Below are 20,173 nucleotides of genomic sequence, written 5' to 3' on the forward strand. Positions count from 1 at the left end.
AGTATGGCCTAAACTTCTTCAGAGCCCACACGATAGCAAAGCACTCTCTTTCGATTGTTGCCCACCTTGTTTCAGGATCCTTCAGCTTGCGGCTGATGAAGCAAACGGGGTGCTCCCTACCTTTCCCATCCAGTTGACTGAGTACCGCACCTATCCCTACATTGGAAGCTTCTGTCTGCACAATGAAGTGTTGGCGGTAATCAGGAGCTCTGAGTACTGGGGCTTGGCAAAGAGCCTTTTTCAGGTTTTCAAAAGCCTGATTGCACTCCTCGTTCCATTTAACCTTTCTAGGGAATTTGGGCGAGGAGATGACATTCAGTGGAGAAGATATGGTCCCATAGTTCTCTATGAAATTCCTGTAATACCCAGTGAGGCCTAGGAAGGCTCTCACCTGGATTTGAGTAGTCGGTGTTGTCCAATTTTGCACAGCTTCAATCTTACTGAGCAAAGGCCTTATTTCTCCACTGCCTACCTCATGCCCAAGATAGACTACCTTACTCTGTCCAATTTGGCATTTACTCGCCTTTATGGTCAGATTGGTTCGTCCAAGAGCCTGCAAAACATCTCTCAGGTGGGTTACATGTTCTTCCCAGGAATTGCTGAACACTGCAATGTCATCCAAGTATGCCATGCAGAAGTCCTCCATCCCATTCAGAACCTGGTTTACCATCCGTTGAAACGTAGCAGGTGCATTTTTCAATCCGAATGGCAGTACCTTAAACTGGTATAAGCCAACGGGGGTAGAAAATGCAGTTTTCTCCTTGGCATGGTCTGTCAGGGCTATTTGCCAATAGCCTGACGTCAAGTCAAATGTGCTGAGGAACTTGGCGGCGCCAAGTTTATCCACCAACTCATCTGTTCTTGGCAAAGGGTGGGCATCAGTCTTGGTGACTGCATTAAGAGCTCTATAATCCACGCAGAATCTAAGTTCTTTAGATCCGGCCTTTGGTACTAACACAACTGGGCTAGACCATGGACTAGTAGAGGGCTCTATTACCCCGAGATCGAGCATCTTGCTGACCTCACCTTTGATGTGGGTTCGTACGTTTTCTGACATGCGGTATCCTCTGCTTTTGACTGGCAGACAGTCACCAGTGAGTATGTTGTGCTGGCCCCAAGGGGTCAAGCCTGGTGAAAGCGAGAACAGGGAGGCAAACTGATTCAACATAGATTTGCACTCTTCTTGTTGCTCGGGTGCCAGATTGGAGGAGAGATTTACTTCTTCAATTTTTTCATCTAAAGCTAAGCCTCTGAGGAGATCCGGAAGAGCTTCACTCTCTTCTTCTTCCTCGGATGATGCTAGAAGCAACGCTCCTACATCAGGTCGTGAGACATACGCTTTAAGTCGGTTGGTGTGAAAGACTGTCGGAGCCTCCTTGGGATTGCCCAAGTCTACCAGATAGTTAACCTCACCGAGTTTACCCACTACTCGGAAGGGTCCCATCCACTTATCTTGCAAGGCCCTCTGCCTTGTTGGGATCATAACGAGAACGAGCTGGTCTTGAGCGAACTCAACCATGTTAGCCTTTTGATCGTGCGAGTGCTTGATCAATGCTTGTCCAGCTTTCAAGTTATCGCTTGCTTCCGTCATCATGTGTGACATTCTCCTCCGGAGACCTATCACGTAGTCAGTCACTCTGACTGGCTTGGGGGAAGGAGCACTCTCCAACCCCTCCTTAATCAGGGCCAATGGACCTCTGACGGGATGACCATAGAGTAGTTCGAAGGCAGAGTAACCTACTCCCTCGTGAGGGACTTCTCTATAAGCAAAGAGAAGGCATGGCAGTAGAAGGTCCCACTTACGCTTAAGGGGTTCCTCTAAAGCACCTATCATGCTCTTCATGGTTCGGTTGAACCGTTCCACCAACCCATTGGTTTGTGGGTGGTAAGCTGTTGAGAACTTGTAAGTAACTCCACAGGTTTTCCACATGGCTTTCATGTAGTGGGACATAAAGTTTGACCCCCTGTCAGAGATTACTTCCTTAGGAAACCCGACCCTAGTAAAAATACCAAGGAGGGCCTTAGCCACAGCCGGAGCTGTAACAGTCCTCATAGGAATTGCCTCAGGATACCTAGTAGCATGGTCTACTACAACAAGTATAAACCTGTTGCCTGAGGAGGTTGGAGGATCAAGGGGACCAACAATGTCAATCCCTACTCTCTCAAATGGGACTCCCACAACTGGGAGAGGCACTAACGGTGCCACATTTTTGGAGCCAACCTTACCAGAGGTCTGGCAGGTGTGGCAGCTCCTGCAGTGTTTTTCTACTTCGGCCCCCATCTTTGGCCAATAGAGTAGAGAGAGAGCCTTTCCTTAGTCTTTTTGAAACTCAAGTGACCAGCCAAAGGAATCCCGTGGGCTAACTGCAAGAACTGTGGTCTGTTCTCTTGGGGTACTACAAGTCGTTTGTAGTCTCCAGGTGCAGACTCGGTCGGTTCACTGTAGAAGAGGCCATCTTCCCAGTGCAACCTGTGTTTCCCAGGCTCTTGCCCTTCAGCCTGAGCTTCTGCCTGGTGGCGAAGACCTTCCAGAGTTTGACATTCCCTCTGTCCCTTACTGAGGTCTGCCCTGCTGGGTCCACCTTCTGCCAGTAACGACTGCAGCTAAGGATGGTCAACAGGATCCAGATCTCCAATGAGTTCCTGGCCTTCCATTAGCTCTTCCTCAGAGTCTAATTCTACCACGCAGGGTTGTACCTCCCACTCAGCCTCGGCTGGAGGTGGAGTTACGGGTGTGACGTTGGACAACCGCGGGGAAGTCTGTGTCGGCTGCACTGGAATGCTGGCGGCTGGTTTCGGGATAGAAGTCTTAGGTTTCCCTTTCGCTTCTGATTTCTTGGAGACAGCGGCCGACAATTCCAGTGGAGCAGGAGTGATATCTTTCTTCATCATCTCCTGGAGAGTTCTGCGCATGGTCCTCTCTCTTGCAGGTCTGGTTAGCTCCTGTAACCGTTTACTAGGAGGTCTGGGAGTATGCGATACAACTCTGAGAGTTTTCAAATCGTTACCCAACAGTACGCGTGCTGGTACCTCACTCTGTATGCTGACAGGTATCTTCACAGTCATGTCGTTACACTGGATGAGAACTGGTAATTGGGGAAGCATCTGCACAGGCCCTCCAGCTAACTTGGTGAGATGTTTGGGTGCCTTAGCAACATCCTCGGCCTGAAAAAACGATTTATCCACCACAGTTATGCTGGCCCCAGTGTCCCTAATGGCACGAGTCTCCTGACCATTCACCTGGACACTGTCCTTATAATACTCTTTAGTATTATCAGGGATAGAATTATAGACATCTAAATTCTGTTGTTCCCACAACCCCAGAGATACTAAAGAAACGCTGGCTGAGACTCCAATGGGTTCGTCAGCTAGCAGTAGAAAGTTTCCACTTGCCATTTGGACTTCCTCCTCTGGAGCGAAGGCTAAGGAGACAAGCTGGACCCCTGAAGGTTTACCCTTACATCTGGGATCTCCTTTCACGTGGTCAGTCGAGCCACAAACAAAGCATTTACCAAATGCTTTCTGGAATGGTGGCTTGTTCTGCCCTCCTTCCGGTTTGGCACCAGAAGGCATACTATTCTGCTGTGGTTTTCCTGGTGGCTTACCCTTCTGGTTTTGTTTGGGGCCCTCTTTGGAATGTGAGTTATTCGAATTCTCTTTTGAGTCTTTTTTAGGCTGTTTTCCCTCATCCTTTTTCTGAGTTGCCCCAGAATCCTTATGAGTAGCCCTGTTGGCAACCCACAAGTCAGCAGCCCTAGCTAGCTCCCTGGAATCCAATTCCTGCGAATCAGCCAAGTGCTGTCTGAGCTCAGGAGAACAGGCATCATAAATAGACTCCAACATAAAAAGATTTCTCATACCCTCATAAGTGTTCACTTTGTAACCCTTAATCCATCCCTCTAAGTTTTTCAACCCTTCACTCACCCAGGTAGCCCAAGGCGTACCATCATGCTTTTTGAGGGTTCTAAACCTCTTAAGATACTGGGAAGGGGTCTTCCTGAATCTAGCTATTAAATCTAGTTTCACACTTTCGTAATCCGTCTTATCCGCCTCCCCCAACTCCATTACCACATCAGTCGCAACAGGAGGGAGCCTAGAGAACAACCAGGGAAGCAAAGCATTCCCGGTGATGTCCTGGAGCCCATGATTGTATTCAAACAGTTTCAACCAATCCAACACATCCAATCTCGGTTCATACATACCCACTAATTCCTTCGGCATCCGGGGTCTTTTGGGACTGGAGCTCCTAGAGGAACCAGAGGAGAGAGAAGCATTTTCCATAGACAACTTTTTCATCTCTAACTCGTGATTAAGTTCTATTTCCCTGAGTCTTAACTCAGCTTGCTTCTGCTCAGCCTGGGCATTCATCCGTCTGAACTCGAGCTCTTGGTTTCGTTCAGATTGAGCCAAGAACCGTTTGTATTCTAGTTCGAGCTTCATTTTTTCAAGTTCAAAATAAGCAGGGTTACTTGTGGAACCTGGTATGGGCCCCATAGGCACAGTTGGTAAGGCGGGTAGAGGAGCAGGGGAGACAGTTTCGTTAGCCTCTCCGTCCTCGTCAGCCTCTTCATCGCTATCATCAGAATTACGATTCAGATCAACACCATCACTGTTATCTACAGTTGCTGGGGAGATTGGTTCCTCTGAACCAGTACCCAGACTTTGGTTCGCCAGCAATCTCTCGATTAGTTCTAACTTCTTGCCTCTTACAGGAAGATTCTCTTGCCTACAGAGAGCTCGCAGACTCTCAGTATTTTCACCTGACAAAGACTCTTGACTGTAAGTTTCCATCGTAGACATGTTTTTGAAAGTTGCTTTTTGTGCAAAGTTTTGTGGTTAGTTATCCTACAGTGTCGAAAAGCACTCTAAACTGTATACTCGATACAAATCCCACCGCTGTACACCAGTGTTAAGCGGAAGCCGGTGCAGTTCCTTCTGGGACCACTGCAAAAGATTTAGGACTACAGGCGTTGGCGGTGAACCCACTTGGTAGCAGTCTGCGCCACACAGATTCACGTGGTAGCTGTGGCTGAGCAGTCAGACTTCTCTCAAGAAAAGTTGAGCAGTGTGTGGAGTATACAAAATAGGACAATTCTTCACAGCAAGACAAGCAAACACGCAACGAAGCTTAGTGTAAAGATATTAAGGCATTTATTTATAACAGAACATCTATAAAAAACACTAAGGCAAATCACGGCAAACAAATCAAACGCAATTACTCTACAAAGTCGAAAACGATCAATCCCCCTAGCAATATTTCGACAACTCTAGGTTCTACCGGTATCACTTATTTTCAGACAGAGGTGTATACCTCAACCCAGATGACAATCGAAGATTAGTTAGGACGGGAGAGAAAAAGATAGGCAGGTCATGAAATCAACACAGTTCAATCCTACGCGGATAAAATGCAAGGCAAGAAGGCAAGAACCACAATCGATCGTAAAGTTCAGAGGCCAGGCCCACTCGGAGAGAGGCAAGGCGCGATGTCCCAAAAAGTCTCTAGTGGAGATGCATTTAAGTCTGTATAGCAAATTGTTATTGGCAGGTTGAAACAGTTCAGAACAAAAGATGAGAAAAGCTTGGAGGCGACCCAACGGAACGGAGAGGATTAAGACACCTCACTCGGACCGATCGAAAGGGAAGCCAGGCAGACACGGTACCTTGTTGTGGAGGGCAGCTCCGGCGGGGGCAGTTGTTCCTGGTGGTGGATGCACGGCGGGTCTTTGCCAAGAGCAGAGATGATCTCGTTGTCGAAGAAAATGAAGTCCGGTGCACCACCAGGGAAGAGACCAGCCGCGGAGTGCTCCGTCAAAAGGCACCACCTTTTGGTTGCGGTTCAGGGGTAGTGGCTATCCGGTTGCCGGGGTGCTCTGCACGGGCAATTCGACCACTGCGTCCTGAGGCGAATAAAAAGCAAAGGAGACTGGTTGTTCCCACCAGCCAGGGGAAGAGACTCTCCGGCAGGGAGATCTCCTCTGTCGTCGGGAAGTGGTGAGTCGGTTCCGCAGGGCTCCACGGGAGGTGTCGTCGTGCAGGTCGGCTCAGCGTTACCCTCGTCGGATTCTTAGGTCCTGTGGCGACTTCTGAAGATCCAGTCCCAAAAGCCCTGCTCTTATGCAGAAAACCCCCATTCATTCAGCCTAGCTGTCAATCAACACATGCTAAGTGGTGAGCGGGAACGCTCACCACTTGGGCCAATCACTCCAGAGTGCGACCTGAGTTGGCAAGGCAACTCGGTCCAGGGTGCCTAAACCCCCTCCCACACCCCTGAGGTAACCCAGACAGAATGGCACCACTTTGGAGGGTCTCTGTACAGAGGCACGCCAAAAGTGGAACAAAGGGCTCAACCTTTGGTTTAGGAGTCACAGAGACGAACACAGACGCCATTTTACAAACTGAGTTCTGGCAGAAAATACCATCCGCTAAACTTATTTACGATAAGTAGATCGGTGGTACGTTAGAGATTAACGAGAAAAAGTATTAATCTCCAACAATGGGACGAATCCCATAGGGTTATGCTCGGGGTCGAACATAACAAGTAGTTTCCAATGCCACCAGCCAAAACTCGACGAGGGGGGACGGGACAGTGCCCCCTCGAGTAACAGGTCTAGGAGTAATCGAATTACCCCTACTAGTACGTGCACAATAAGATGGTTTGTACTAGTCCTGTTAGTAAATTTAGGTCTAGTAAAGCCAATGGTGACTTTACATGCTAGGGGAGACAGTAGTCAGCCCCCGGGTATGGAGTCTATGGTGGGGGCCCGCTAGGACAATCCAGTGTTTCGGCACATAGGGTGCGGTGTAACACACATAGAAAAACATATGAGACCCTATGGAGTAAAAGATCCCATAGCCCATCGAACACATTGGCATTTCAAAGGAATTACACACACATACATGTCCAAGAGTGGGAGAAAAGAGTCTCACTCTTGGCAGGATGGAAAAAACAAACTCCAGAAATCCAGCAAAGCTGCTGGGGGACTCACTAGGTTAGGAAATTCAGCCTAAACAGAGAATTCTCCCTAACAGCCCACAGCACCAAATGTTGCAGCATGATAGCTCAAACGTGGGTCAGGACACCCAACAGTTTATTCTAGATCTACAACATTGTTTGCTGTATATCTCCAATACTATTTTAGATGATTGTTGAAAGGACATAATGTCGTGAAAAGCACAGGAAAAGTGTCCAATAGCTGTGAATCTTCTCTTTTTATCCCAGGCCATAATGCACCACGAGGGCCACATGGACGACGGCTTAACCTTATCCAGATCCCAGCACGAGGAATCCCGCACAGCCCGGGTTATCCGCAGTACAGTCTTCCTCTTCAACAGATTCATAAGGTCTGTACTTATTTCTGTGTTTCAAGTCCTATGAAATGGTTGTTCAGTGATGTTAATTGTTCATTCTGGGTGAATTACTTATTGTTCTGCAAATTGTAAATAGGATTGAAAATCACATTATATGTCAAATAACTACACTCCAAACTGGGGCATTTTTATTTTTAAACACTTATTTGTTTATTTTTTTCGAAATGATTTATTATTCTAACAATTAGTTGCTGTTTTTTAGGACTGGAAGAATGATTCATCTTTTTTCAATAATTATGATACATTTTTACACAATTTATTTAACTCTTACAGAAAACAAACTCGTTTTGACATGTTCTTGGGGGCAGGGGACTTATGGTGAAACCTACTTAGATTTTGGCACACAGTTGTCCTTGTATCTCTCTCATTCGCGTATTGCAAAATTAAATATGTTAATTGATATTGATTTGACTATTAACCTAGTTGCTTCCATCACCTTCCACCACCACAAAACATCCTGCATGTCGTTTGTAAATGTATAAATCTTTGATTTAAATACTTGATTCAATGCTTCTAATAAGAGGTGGAGAACACTGGCCTGCACATAAGTAATGGATTATGATTGGATCATAAAAAAAAGTGATCACAACTACATTAACTAACATTCTCCATTTTTTATATATACTGTTAGGAGGAAAGCATCATCACTTTTTGTTACATTTGCAATGATGATTCCTCTCTTTAAGATTTGAAAAAATAAAACAGTTTCACATCACAAATTGAAGACGTTACCACAGATCACCTGAATGTCTTTGACAATATTCCAGTGAACATAACAACTGAAAAAAAACATTGACATAAAAAAATAGAGACAAATAAAATGGCATGCATAAAGGTAAACTAAACAGGTTGGAAGTTTGGGGAGTCGTTACCGTCACCTGGTTATTGTTGTAAGGTGGTTGTAAGGTGGTGTCCACCACCACAGCACCGCTCATCTATAGCTAGTGGGAATGCTGGTATGGTAGGTGAATGGTGTTGGTCAACTGACGGTAGGTGATAAAGGAGGGAGAGGGTCACACTAAAAGTGTACACTGTAAAATTCCTTGTACCTTGATGTCCAAAGAGTTATTTTTGAGAGTATGTCAAGAGAGTATTGTGTGAAATGTTTACGGAAAAGGTTCGTGCTCACTCCATGTTGGGGGATTATAATTATTGTTCTTTTATAACATGCTTAATTTCAACAAGTGGTTTCTAAGCGAGGGATCGGGATTCCAATCTGTGTTACGGAGCATTGGCTTGCTTCGAAGACAAGCATGTTGCCCCTGAGCTATCCTTCCCTGAGCTAGTACCATTAGTATTCCACCTATATTTGAAGGAGGGAAATGTAAAAACAGAATAGAAACGCTCATGAGGAGCATGAGCATTTCCAATGTTGAGAACTTAATGACAGGCAGGGGTCTGAAAGGCCCCAGTCTGTGTAGCCTTGTCCCCCACTCTTGGCCTGTGGCATGACAGATATGGCAAACCATAAGGGAACTGAAATGGGAGCGTGTCCCAGAGAGTATCTTCTTGTGAATCATGGATGTGGTGGAACCTTCCACACCACACCCACTGGTATCAATAAAATACAAGATACTTTATTGGCATGACAGGTTAGACGAATATTGAGGGAATACATGGGATGTATAGATGTTACATTTGCTTCAGTAGTGATCATTCTGGTTTTCAGATTTGTTTCTACCAGCAAATATTGCTTCATGCACTCTTTCGTCTCCGGTGGCAGGCATACACATTTTGCTGTTGTCCCACCTAACCCTGGTCATTGTCTGAGAGTGATAGAGAGCTGTTCTGGTCCAGTTTAACTTGCAAACACTTGTGTATAGGTGCGTTATAAATACCATATCATATATCAAAGAGCTCCTTATTCTTGCAAAAGGCGGGGGCATAAGTATGCCCAGCCTCTGTGTATGCAGGGCATGGGAAAGTGCCTCTCATTCTCTACATGTCCTAAACCACATTGCTGGCAGAATCTGTCCTCACTGAGCTTCCTATCTAAGCTATGTCAATCAGCCTCTATATCCAGCCTATATTTGGGGAGGGTGTGCTGTGCTTGAGGTTTCTTACCAAAATGTGGTCATCTTTAAGTTCAATGTTTGCCCGAGTGTTCTGTAGCACTTTAGCTTGTTGTGTCATCCTAGTTGTGCTCGCCAACACATTATGCATTGCTTCTTTGAGACCTCTTGTGAATTCCGAGCCAATTCCCCCTCCTGCCTTTGGTGTTTTATGAGGTCAGATTGTTGGGCACCGCTGCCAAATGCCTGCAGTTCTGTTATATAGTGTTCAAGGGATTGTTTCGAGGGTTTTGCTGTTTGGGTTGTCAGTGCCTGCTAGTAAGGGAGGGTGTTTGGGCGACTGTTCTAGACACGGTGTGGCAAAATTTAAAATACACCTTTGCATGATCAGCAGTACAGTTAATTTATCTAATTCTGCACTGCTTCCATGATCTGACCAGTTTATATGCACATCAAGAACCTGTTTGCAGAACTAGAGGTGCAGAATGTATGTCGGCGATTTGTCTGCATACTTTTTTTAATCATTTCACTGCACATTTCACCCTCATAAAGCAGGATACAGGCGATGCTACTGTCAAAAACCCTTAGCATTAACTTAACTGCTGGAGTGAAGTAGGCTAGGTGCTTCTTGATGGCACAGAGTGCCTGCTGGGCTTTCTCTTGAAGCACTTTTGTTGCCAATTTAAAACTTCTAGATGCACTATTCTGGGTCCTATGTAAGTGTAGCCTGTAGCATAACATTAAGTATACACCACTTTGTCAGTGCCATCTTAACCACTTTTGGGGCCTTGGGCACGGATATCTTTGAGGCCCCCCTCCACCAAAGGAATTAAGTGATCAAGAATATCTGGTTGCACCCCCATCCCCTCGTCCTGATCCTCTTCATTCTTGCTCTAATCAGAATAATGAACTAGTAGCATTTGAAGACCAACATTAGCAGTCTACGAAAAGGTTACTTCTGTTCTAGTATAGATACAGGATACTTGTTATCAATAGCATCCAGGAAGGTATGCAGCCTGTAGTATTAATGCAGGACCGTATGTAAAAGGTACATGTAACTCAGAATAGACAGATAACTCACATTTGCTGCCTCACATAAAGCAAACATGCTCAAGCATGGATAGAGGAGACCAATTGGAAGGAAGGAGAAATCTACCCATACAATGGCATGGACAGTGGATGCAGATAATCTACCAGGAAGGTGTCTGTATCCAAACAGACTGAGATAAGAATTGGGATATGGTTTTCAAATAGTGTTGCGATTAGAGATCAAAGGAACAAGTGCTGTGGTGTGCAATATATCAATGCTCACTATTATAGTGGAAGCAACACTGTAACCATTGAACCTATGAGTGAGGCCTTTATGAAGATCACACCCTGCGAAGGAATTCACTCTGAAGGGCTGACAATTGTGAAAGGTTTAGGGACTGGCAATTTTGAGAGGTTAGGCAATACAAGATACAATGAGATGCCAAGGATCCCACATTGTTTAAGGAGTGGATTTGTGCCAACTATGCAATTTCTCCACTTGGACACTTTCTTTTCAAGTTGTTATCATGAACAAAAACAATGTAATTGTATTAAACTGACTTGGAAAGCACACAAATCACTTTACCAAACATGACTATTTATAAAAACAAAATTTTATGCAAGGGTGTACACAACATGGGATTGATTCTACCTTCATTCTCTTCATCATCAAGGGAAGTATATAAGTACCAGCATACCAATCGATGTGATTTAACACATTAAATCTGGGTTTTTCTTTTGTATATTAAAGCTTTAAATACTTCCAAAACAATAGCTTGTGACATTGTCATTTATAAACGTGCATAAAAACCTTGGACTTTTACAAAAAAGCAAACCGTTTTTTGTGTCAACCGAGCAGACCTTAAAATATGCTTGCCCGAGGCCTGCAGCATCTGGTCTGCTCTCTTCAGTCTACCACCCCTTCCAGTCAAATGGCCTACATAAGAAGAAAGATCAAGTAATGGGCTAAACAATGCCACTGCATGCAAAAAGGCAAACCTCACATAAGACAGCACAGTAATGTAAATGATATTAGATGATTTGACCAGGATCACTGTATCATGAATGCTTTAGTTCCGCAGTCTTGAATTTGGATACTTGTTCATCTCTTGGACTAACAGTTAATGCTCATTGTTGGAGGTGATTGCCTTGGTTTTACTACACCCCATCTGAACAAACCAATTTATAGACCTTCACCATACAGATGATTTGTTAGTTTTTATAGCAACCCCTATCTGGTGCAGGTACTTTGCTGATAATAGCACCTGTTGTGCTATAAAACCAAGTACATATGCGGGTAGGTTTATGAACCTTAAACATAGGAAAGGCTCAGCCAGCTTTGCTGGAATGTGCTATTCTAATCTTCCATATGACACACATATCTCTGCAATGAGTGCTTGACACACTGAACTAACTTCTAAACGATTGTGCCATTCAATGTATCAATATACATTTCAACTTTAGCTATTGCACTTGATAAGCATAATTCCCACAGGAAGGAAAGAATGCCACAGAGTTATGTTGTTAGGAATACACAGACTATGTATACCATAGTGAACACAGAAGGCATTACATGCAGAATTGATCAAGGCAGAATGCACGTGTCAAAACAGACAGGCAATGGGCTTAGAACCTCAGCCACATGCCATAAAATATCCTGACACGTGCTATTTAAGTCTGGCGAACAATGGAATCTTAATTCTATAGACCAGGCAGCCTTGTGGGGGTCCCCTTCAAGGTGGGGGGCCTGGGCAAGTGCCCCTTTGCCCTCCCATAAAAGCGTCTCTGCACTTTGTTGCTCTTCCTTTCCTTAATCTGGAATATCGCGGTTTTGACATTTTTAGGTTCCTATCGAAGGCCCAGTATTTTCCAGGAGATTAAGACTGTCCTTTCGAGGTGGGTGCCAGTAGGACTAGGGCATCTTCATGTACGAGGCATTGTATTTTTGACAAATGCAGTATGCAGACCTTGGGCCTGGGATTCCTCTGGCACCCTATGGAGGGCATTGGTTGCACCCTGGCCTCTTCACTTTGGAGGCACCCAGTTTGCATGTTGTTAGTCCTCACCTTGCAGCTGAATGAGCAGAACACTTGTCTATAGGCACGTTAGAAATGCCATATCACATCATTATGCAATAAGTCCCTTCTCCCCATTCCAGCCTGCAGTGGTTAAAGTTCATTGCTGGGTGCCAGATCAGATCAAATGCTTTTCAGAGATCTATAAAACACATACATCCCCCGCCCCCACCTCTACCTGCTGTTCCTCTTTACATATTTGCTGATCAGAGTAATCAGGAATAAGATATGCTCTGTGCTTCGGTGCTTATGCGGGAATCCCATCTGACTTGTATGGGACCTGCTAATGTTAATTGGGATCTTCTGTAGTTTTTGGAGCATGAGGCTGCACAATCGTTTGTTGAGGTTACTTTGTAGAAAAACAAAGATGTTCCCAGTCTCACTGCGCCAAGAAATTATAATTAGTTGTTTGTGCAAAGAAAAGCCTTTATTGTTTGTGCGAAGAGAAGCCTGACACGTGTTTCGAGCTGTGTACAGCTTTTCATCAGAGGCTTAGGTTGCAGCAATAAGAACTCCACATTTAGAGTAGGACAATGCCAGATACAGTTCTCAAAATGCCTCGCAGTTGCGGAAAGCTCAATGACTGCTTGTTTCAGTCTACTCGTGTTACCAGTGCAATGGTAACACGACTATCAACTATTCCTGTGGATGTGTATTGGCAGTACACCCACACCGCCCAGATACCCGCAGCCTTGATGTTTATTTTCTTAATCACTGTATAAGCGCTGTGGACTTGTGACTTTTTCTGCCATAACTTTGTTCTTGAGGTTACTTTGTACACAGACTCCACTTTAGATGTTTTAGTCAAGGGTGTCACAATCATTAGACATAGGGGTGATTAGCACTGCAGACCAAGTGTCTGGGAAGTTGTCAGATTGCAGAATGATGTTGAGTAGTTTCACTAGTGCTTTTTGAATTTCGTATAAGCTTTGCTGTAGTATCTCATTTAGTATTTTATCTGGGCCACGGGATTCCTTTGCTTTTAGTTTTTGGATGCCTTCTTTTCATTCCTTTATTGTTACAGTTTTACTTTGGGGAATTTGGCGGTCTTTAATAATTCCATTTTGTCGGGACATTTTTCTGGCCTTCTGTGAGGCTCCAGTGGTGATGTTCTTGACCATTAACAATAGCTACATCCGCTTCCTTATTTGTTTTAAGATTCCCCGCGGTTCACAGAAGGCGCTGTTGTCAGTCGCAGGATCTGTGCCGGTTTGCTTGCCAAGTGTTCCCTTGTTTTCCTTAGTGTTGACTTATATTCCATGAGTGTGCAGAGATATTTTGAGCGCAACACAGGGTTCACTGGGTCCTTGTGTTTTCGCTTAGACAAGGTTTTTAAGTTTTTGTTTCAGTTTTTTCACAGTCCTTTCTAAACCATGTATCTCATTGTCTTTCACATCTTTTTTTAGGTGGGTAGGTGGGTTGTGGTATGCAGTGTTTATATATCGAAAACGCTATATTGAAGAGATTATGGCTCTCATTCATGGATTATTTGCACCAAAAAAAACGGGATTTGTGCACCATTCTGCCCGCAAATCCCTGTTTAACAAATGGGGATTTGTGGGCAGAATGGCTCACAAATCCCGTTTTTTTCGGCGCAAATAATCCATGAATTAGGGTGTAAATCTCAAATCTTTTTTATTTAAAGATTTTATAGCGAATGCATTTAGGGGTGTGGTAAAGGATTGAATATTTTTGGGAAATGACGGGTGTTTTTTTTAGGGGTCTGAAAAGGGGATTTGGGGGACCCCCCTAAAAAAATGCATTCACTATAAAATATATCGTTATAAAAGATTCCAGATATGATCTTTCAATATAAAAGTTCTCGTTATAAAGACATGTAACCGGGGTTTGTACCTAAGTGAGTCCGTGTCTGCCCTGTTGAGTATTTTTGTTATATCCCTGAGAGTTTTGTTTGTGTGGGCCAAGCAAGTTTACATTCAGCGTGACCTGCATGTGCCAAGTCATTTGTGCACTGAGATTCCCTTTACTGAAATGGGGCACATCAAAATGCGTTCCTTTTTCCGATAGATTGCCACCAGAATAGAAAGGAGTTTGGGAATCTGTCCAAGGATCTGGAAAATGATCTCCTTGATTATTCCATTTTTATCGTCCATCCCCTTTTTAATTTCATTCGGCACCCTAAAACAGGAATTCACTGGCACTGGTGTTTCTTTTGAACAGTGCTTATCTTTGAGGCACTAGGTTATTTCAAACAAATCAATACAAAGCGAACTGATGTCCATGAGTTACCAGGTTTGTAGCATGACCCTTACTGAGTACGAGGGTTCCATGAATCCTATCATCTGAATGGGATCCAGGGGTGTTGCTAGGCAGGGGTCAAGTCCTAAAAATATAAGTGGGGGGACTCATCAGCAAACGCAATGGGATGTGACGTTGACAGAAATTAGCAAATTAAGGTTAAATATGCATATTTCATTAAATTGGCTTTGCATTACCACCCAAATTGCACAGGACAAATGGCATTTGCCTTTCATAAAATCAACACACACACACGAAACCAAGAGAGGATATTTTCTTCTAATAGTGTTTTTGAAAACTTTAAAAGGTGTGCATGTTATAAACTCCAAGAACCAATACAAATGTTTTCCCAGGAACATACAGTACCGAAATGGGACATTTCACCTTTAGTTGTTTGTTATTTTTGATCTGGTTAGATAGTGCAGTATTGAAGTGTCTGGCCTGCAAACCTGACAACTGCAGTTCAAGCGAGGTCGGCATTCATTCATAAATTCAAGGAAGACTTTCAATGTTTCTCATTTTAGCCTGGGGGGACTGAGTCAACCCTCTGAAAAAAGTGAGTGGACTCTGTCCACCCGTGTGTACCCTAAACTTGAGCCCTGTTGCTAGGTCTGGAAAAGATCCGGGGCTATGGTAATGTTGGGACTGGCGAGACTCGGGGCTAGCTAGCCTTTTGGTTGTAGCACCTGAGCTTTTATCCGGGGCTACAACCAAAAGACCCGAGGTTATAGCCCCCTAAGCCACCCCCTAGCAACGCCTCTGATGGATCTAGGAACCATCCATGTGGGTCACATTATGCTTGCGGAATTAGTGAGACCTTTTTTTAATGATGGATTACCTTATCTCATTCATTCACATTTGCCTTTTCCTGCACATGTATGAGAGGGAAACACTTCCAAGTAGGAAATTTGCAATGCTGTCTTTGTGGTCTGCAGCGTTGAGAACTAGCACTGGCCTCCGGGAAAACTACCCCACAGCCCTTGAGGACCCCCCCCCCCGTTTCACCCTCCCACCCCCCAACATGAATTGGGAAAAAGAGGCGTGCTCTGTCTGTGCCCTGGCTGGGTCTCCAAGGCAGCAAGCCAACCCGCCTCAGCACTGCTCCTGGCTTCCTTCCTCCAGGGAACCTTACCGGCAACTTGAATCTTGTTACCTGTCAAACCTCAGGCAGGATGTGTTTTCTTACTCTACTGTCAGGCTAGACGACTTGACAGGAGGGGGCACCCGCTGCCAAAAGAAAAGAGAGCGAAAGGGGAGCCCCCATCTTCACAACTGCAACGAGCTCAGAAGCCGCCGTCCTTTCATGGCGGGACGGATCTGGGCCGCTGGTGTAACTCTGGGCGTATTCTCAGATGAAAGCCACGCAGCTGTCACTCACCCCGTGCTTCCTGCTGAAGTGAAAATGGCATCGCAGTTTGGCGCGCACGCGCTCGGCTCCCACATTATTAACATCTATGAAGGAGATGTAAAAATAAAGTGACGTTTTTCAACATGTTACCGGAATCTTGACATGGTTATGTGAACAAATTTAATTTCCATAATGATTTATTTCCTTTGACTGTTTTAAAGAGAGACCTTTGCTGATGCTGTTCTTTGCGAGCTTAAGTAGTGTCATTTAATGAACACTCAGTTTCAGCCATATTTTTAAGGCACCCGGCAGAAGATTCAATCACCTGCATTCTGTTTATTTACCACTAGCCGCCCACAGCTGATAAAACCGAACAAGCATTGGCAACGCCAATCTTTTTTTTTCTGTAAGCATGGGATAGGTATTTTGCAGGCAAGAAGCGCAATAACCCATTCCCTCGTTGCCTTACATTGTGATCCTCTGTGCGTGTCCTCTACGTACAGCTCTCTCTTGCTTCTGGGAAAGAGGCGCGCCTTGCGAGATCCAATATGTATATATGGGGCACTTATCCCGCCTACTTTTGCTTGCAAGCTTTGTGTTTCTTTTGCACAATGTGAAGGCTGTCCCGGCACTGGACAGGACCTGGTGTAGGGGAATTGCACAGTCTAAAGAATCGCGGTGGCTGCTCCCTTGGGAAGGGGACCATTCTTTCCAGTTGTGTTTTCATTCTGAAGCTTGCCCGTGGCCTGAGCAGGGTCGCTGCTGTAATATACGGGATAAAGTACCCCCTACCACACATTATAAGGATATTGCAAGTCACAGAGGAGTTCTGTGATCACATAGAGGAAGGGGCTGAAGCATCCTTTTTACGTACAGTAAGGAATATGTTATGCCTTATAATACCTTATTATCAGTGGTCGAAGTGAGGGGGAACGGTCGGGAGCGGAGTTGCACTACTTTTATTTTTTACCTTTAACAGCTCCACTACTTTTTGCAACCATTTTCACCATTCCGGAACTGTTCTTTGTGAAGTTAAAGCACACTACTTCATTTTACCACCGGATATCAGTTACAGCTGGACAGAATCTGTTATAACTCAATTGGCTGTTAAGCAGCATGACTGCAACCCTTGAAAAATGCATTGCACGTTGCTCCATCCAATTCTGCTCTCTCGCCCGCCCGTCACAGCTCCATTACTTTTGTGGTACACTTCTATCACTGCTTATAATACGCGGCCATATACGGAAATCCCCATTAATAACTGGTCTTCTGCTTAAAACAACTCATATTCAGCAGGAAAATAGTTTAAGCAGTTTAATAAAATGCATCTACACATCGTTTTTAAACTAAGCAATAGCATGCAGATTCTTGCACTCGTGCATTAAACTCCTGAAGTGCACAGAATACATGCACCTCCATAAAGATGTCCTTATCAGTTCATGACAGTAAAATGTAGAGGTGGTCCCAGATACGGCCGGCACTCCAGCCCCCCATTTTGGGATACCAAGAGCATACTCGCCAAGATATGTGACGTATAAGGAGCAAATAAACCAACAGAGAGCCACAGTGGGGCTCTGTCCAGTACACATCAGAGGAGCAATACCTATTGAAGCACCAATAACCATACAACCATGGCTGCACAGTACCCATTGAGACAACCGTACCAGCAGCTGATGCGAAATGAAGATTACTTACAAACTGTCCCTGAAGAGACCCAAAGTGCCCTAATTGAAGGCGAATGGTGATGACAAAATGGGCCGGACAGACGTTCAGATGAACGATAAGACAATCCAAAGATGACACATATCGATGAAATGATATGAAAAAGGATGTGTAATGGATATAGAAGAAGAGAAGATATTGAAACGATGTTGCAACACAAAGAACGTAACCATGAAAGAAGGATGAAAATATGCAACTAGCTAAACGCCTGTAAATAGGCTTGGAACGCAAGAAGCCAAGAAAACGGTAGAGCTTGCTTAGCTTAGTAGAAGAATAGAGCGGCAAGCGCCAACTATATATATATATCTACCTCAAGAAGCACACTATACTAGTGTGACTCCATTTTACATAAGCAGAATCAAGTCCAAGATGGCAGAGGACAAACAGGCCAGGATTCATATACCAGCACAAAGCCATACGAAAGAGCAGAATCGAAACTCAGGAAGAAGCCGCTCATGCCTGGGAATTCGAGGTCAATTCCAGGAAGGGAGGAGAGTGACAACTCCTAAGAAACGAAATTTAAGAGCATAGCAGCCAGCTAGTGAAGGTCGAGATAAGGAGGCCGAGCCAGGTGGCAAGGCTAAAGGAAGAATCAAATACACAGATAGAGGGAAAACAAAGCAGATTCACGGTGAACTGACACGTGATCAGCCAAGCACAAAGAGGTACCCACGTCTGATGTCATCCAAACACCGAGGATGCCATAACTTCTCCTCATAGGAAGCTACAGTTTCGAGGCCATCCTCTGCCAACTAATTGACACATGGGGCTACATTATAAGATGTGCGGAATGAGTTTAACGGTGCCGGTAATGGTGCCGGAGCCGTTAAACCCACTCCGCACTATTACGAGGTTCCCTCGCGAGACCTGCTGTGGAAGTCTGGTTTATCAAGCTGTCCATAGCGGGTCCCCCGAGGGAACCAGGGAGCTAACAACGGGCCCAATATGAGTGGGCCCGTTGTTAGCTCCCTTCACATTCCCATTGAGCACTAGGGGGCTCAAATGGGAATGGAGAAGGACCGGGCCCGGGTTCCCTGAAGGAGGAATTCCCACCTTCCCAACCTAGGAGCAGGAGCTCCAGGTCCAGGATCTGCCTCTGCTGGAGCAGCGGGCCTCCTGCATGAAGCCCTGGCCACCTTTGAGGCACTTAGGTGAGCGCCAACTTCGGATGCGCTTTCCTACAAAAATCGATCATTTTCACTGCAGCACCTTAATCCTTAGAACCGCTGTGAAGCGAATGCTGAATAACTCGCCCGACGAGATTTCGAGAGAAAATCACTGCCACAGCACCCTAAAGCCATCAAGGTACACAAGGTACCTGAATACTCCAAGATGGCCGCCCACTCGCCATTGTATACCTCTAGTGCCTAACGTGACCCATGCACTAGGCCCTGATAGGCTGCCTTGCTTACTTTGACCGGATTGGTCGCCGGCAGGCGGAGCCGGCCCACCTCGTCCAAGGCCCACTGAGACAAGGCTGGAGCCTGTTTCATGCCTGGACTGATCCACTCCCACCTTCCCAATCTAGGAGCAGGAGCTCCAGGTCCAGGATCTGCCTCTGCTGGAGCAGCGGGCCACCTGCACGAAGCCCTGGCCACCTTTGAGGCATTTAGGTGAGCGCCAACTTCAGATGCACTTTCCTACAAAAATCAATCATTTTCACTGCAGCACCTTCATCTGCAGAACCGCTGTGAAGCGAATGCTGAATAACTCGCCCGACGAGATTTAGAGGGAAAATCACTGCCACAGCACCCTAAAGCCATCAAGGTACACAAGGTACCTGATCACTCCAAGATGGCCGCCCACTCACCATTGTCTACCTCTAGTGCCTAACCTGACCCATGCACTAGGCCCTGATAGGCTGCATTGCCTACTTTGACCGGATTGGTCGCCGGCATGCGGAGCTGGACCACCTTGTCCAAGGCCCACTGAGACAAGGCTGGAGGCTGTTTCATGCCTGGACTGATCCACTCCCTCCTTCCCAACCTAGGAGCAGAAGCTCCAGGTCCAGGATCTGCCTCTGCTGGAGCAGCGGGACATCTGCACAAAGCCCTGGCCACCTTTGAGGCATTTAGGTGAGCGCTAACTTCGGATGCGCTTTCCTACCAAAATCGATCATTTTCACTGCAGCACCTTAATCCTCAGAACCGCTGCGAAGCGAATGCTGAATAACCCGCCCGACGAGATTTCGAGAGAAAATCACTGCCACAGCACCCTAAAGCCATCAAGGTACACGAGGTACCTGAATACTCCAAGATGGCCGCCCACTCACCATTGTATACCTCTAGTGCCTAACCTGACCCATGCACTAGGCCCTGATAGGCTGCCTTGCTTACTTTGACCGGATTGGTCGCCGGCAG

The 20,173-nt window shown here is 45.5% G+C and overlaps 1 protein-coding gene across 1 annotated transcript in view; it reads left to right on the forward strand.

The window, feature by feature from the left end:
* The window catches only part of RYR2 (ryanodine receptor 2), a 3,854,281-nt gene that overhangs the window by 1,178,684 nt on the left and 2,655,424 nt on the right, over positions 1 to 20,173 (forward strand). Inside the window, exon 14 of the mRNA XM_069607971.1 lies at positions 7,220 to 7,341. Coding sequence (XP_069464072.1) covers positions 7,220 to 7,341 — 122 coding nt within the window. The remainder of the gene's footprint in view (positions 1 to 7,219; positions 7,342 to 20,173) is intronic.

The sequence above is a fragment of the Ambystoma mexicanum genome, chromosome 4q, assembly GCF_040938575.1.
Source record: "Ambystoma mexicanum isolate Mex_15411 chromosome 4q, UKY_AmexF1_1, whole genome shotgun sequence".
Lineage (NCBI taxonomy): Eukaryota > Metazoa > Chordata > Amphibia > Caudata > Ambystomatidae > Ambystoma > Ambystoma mexicanum.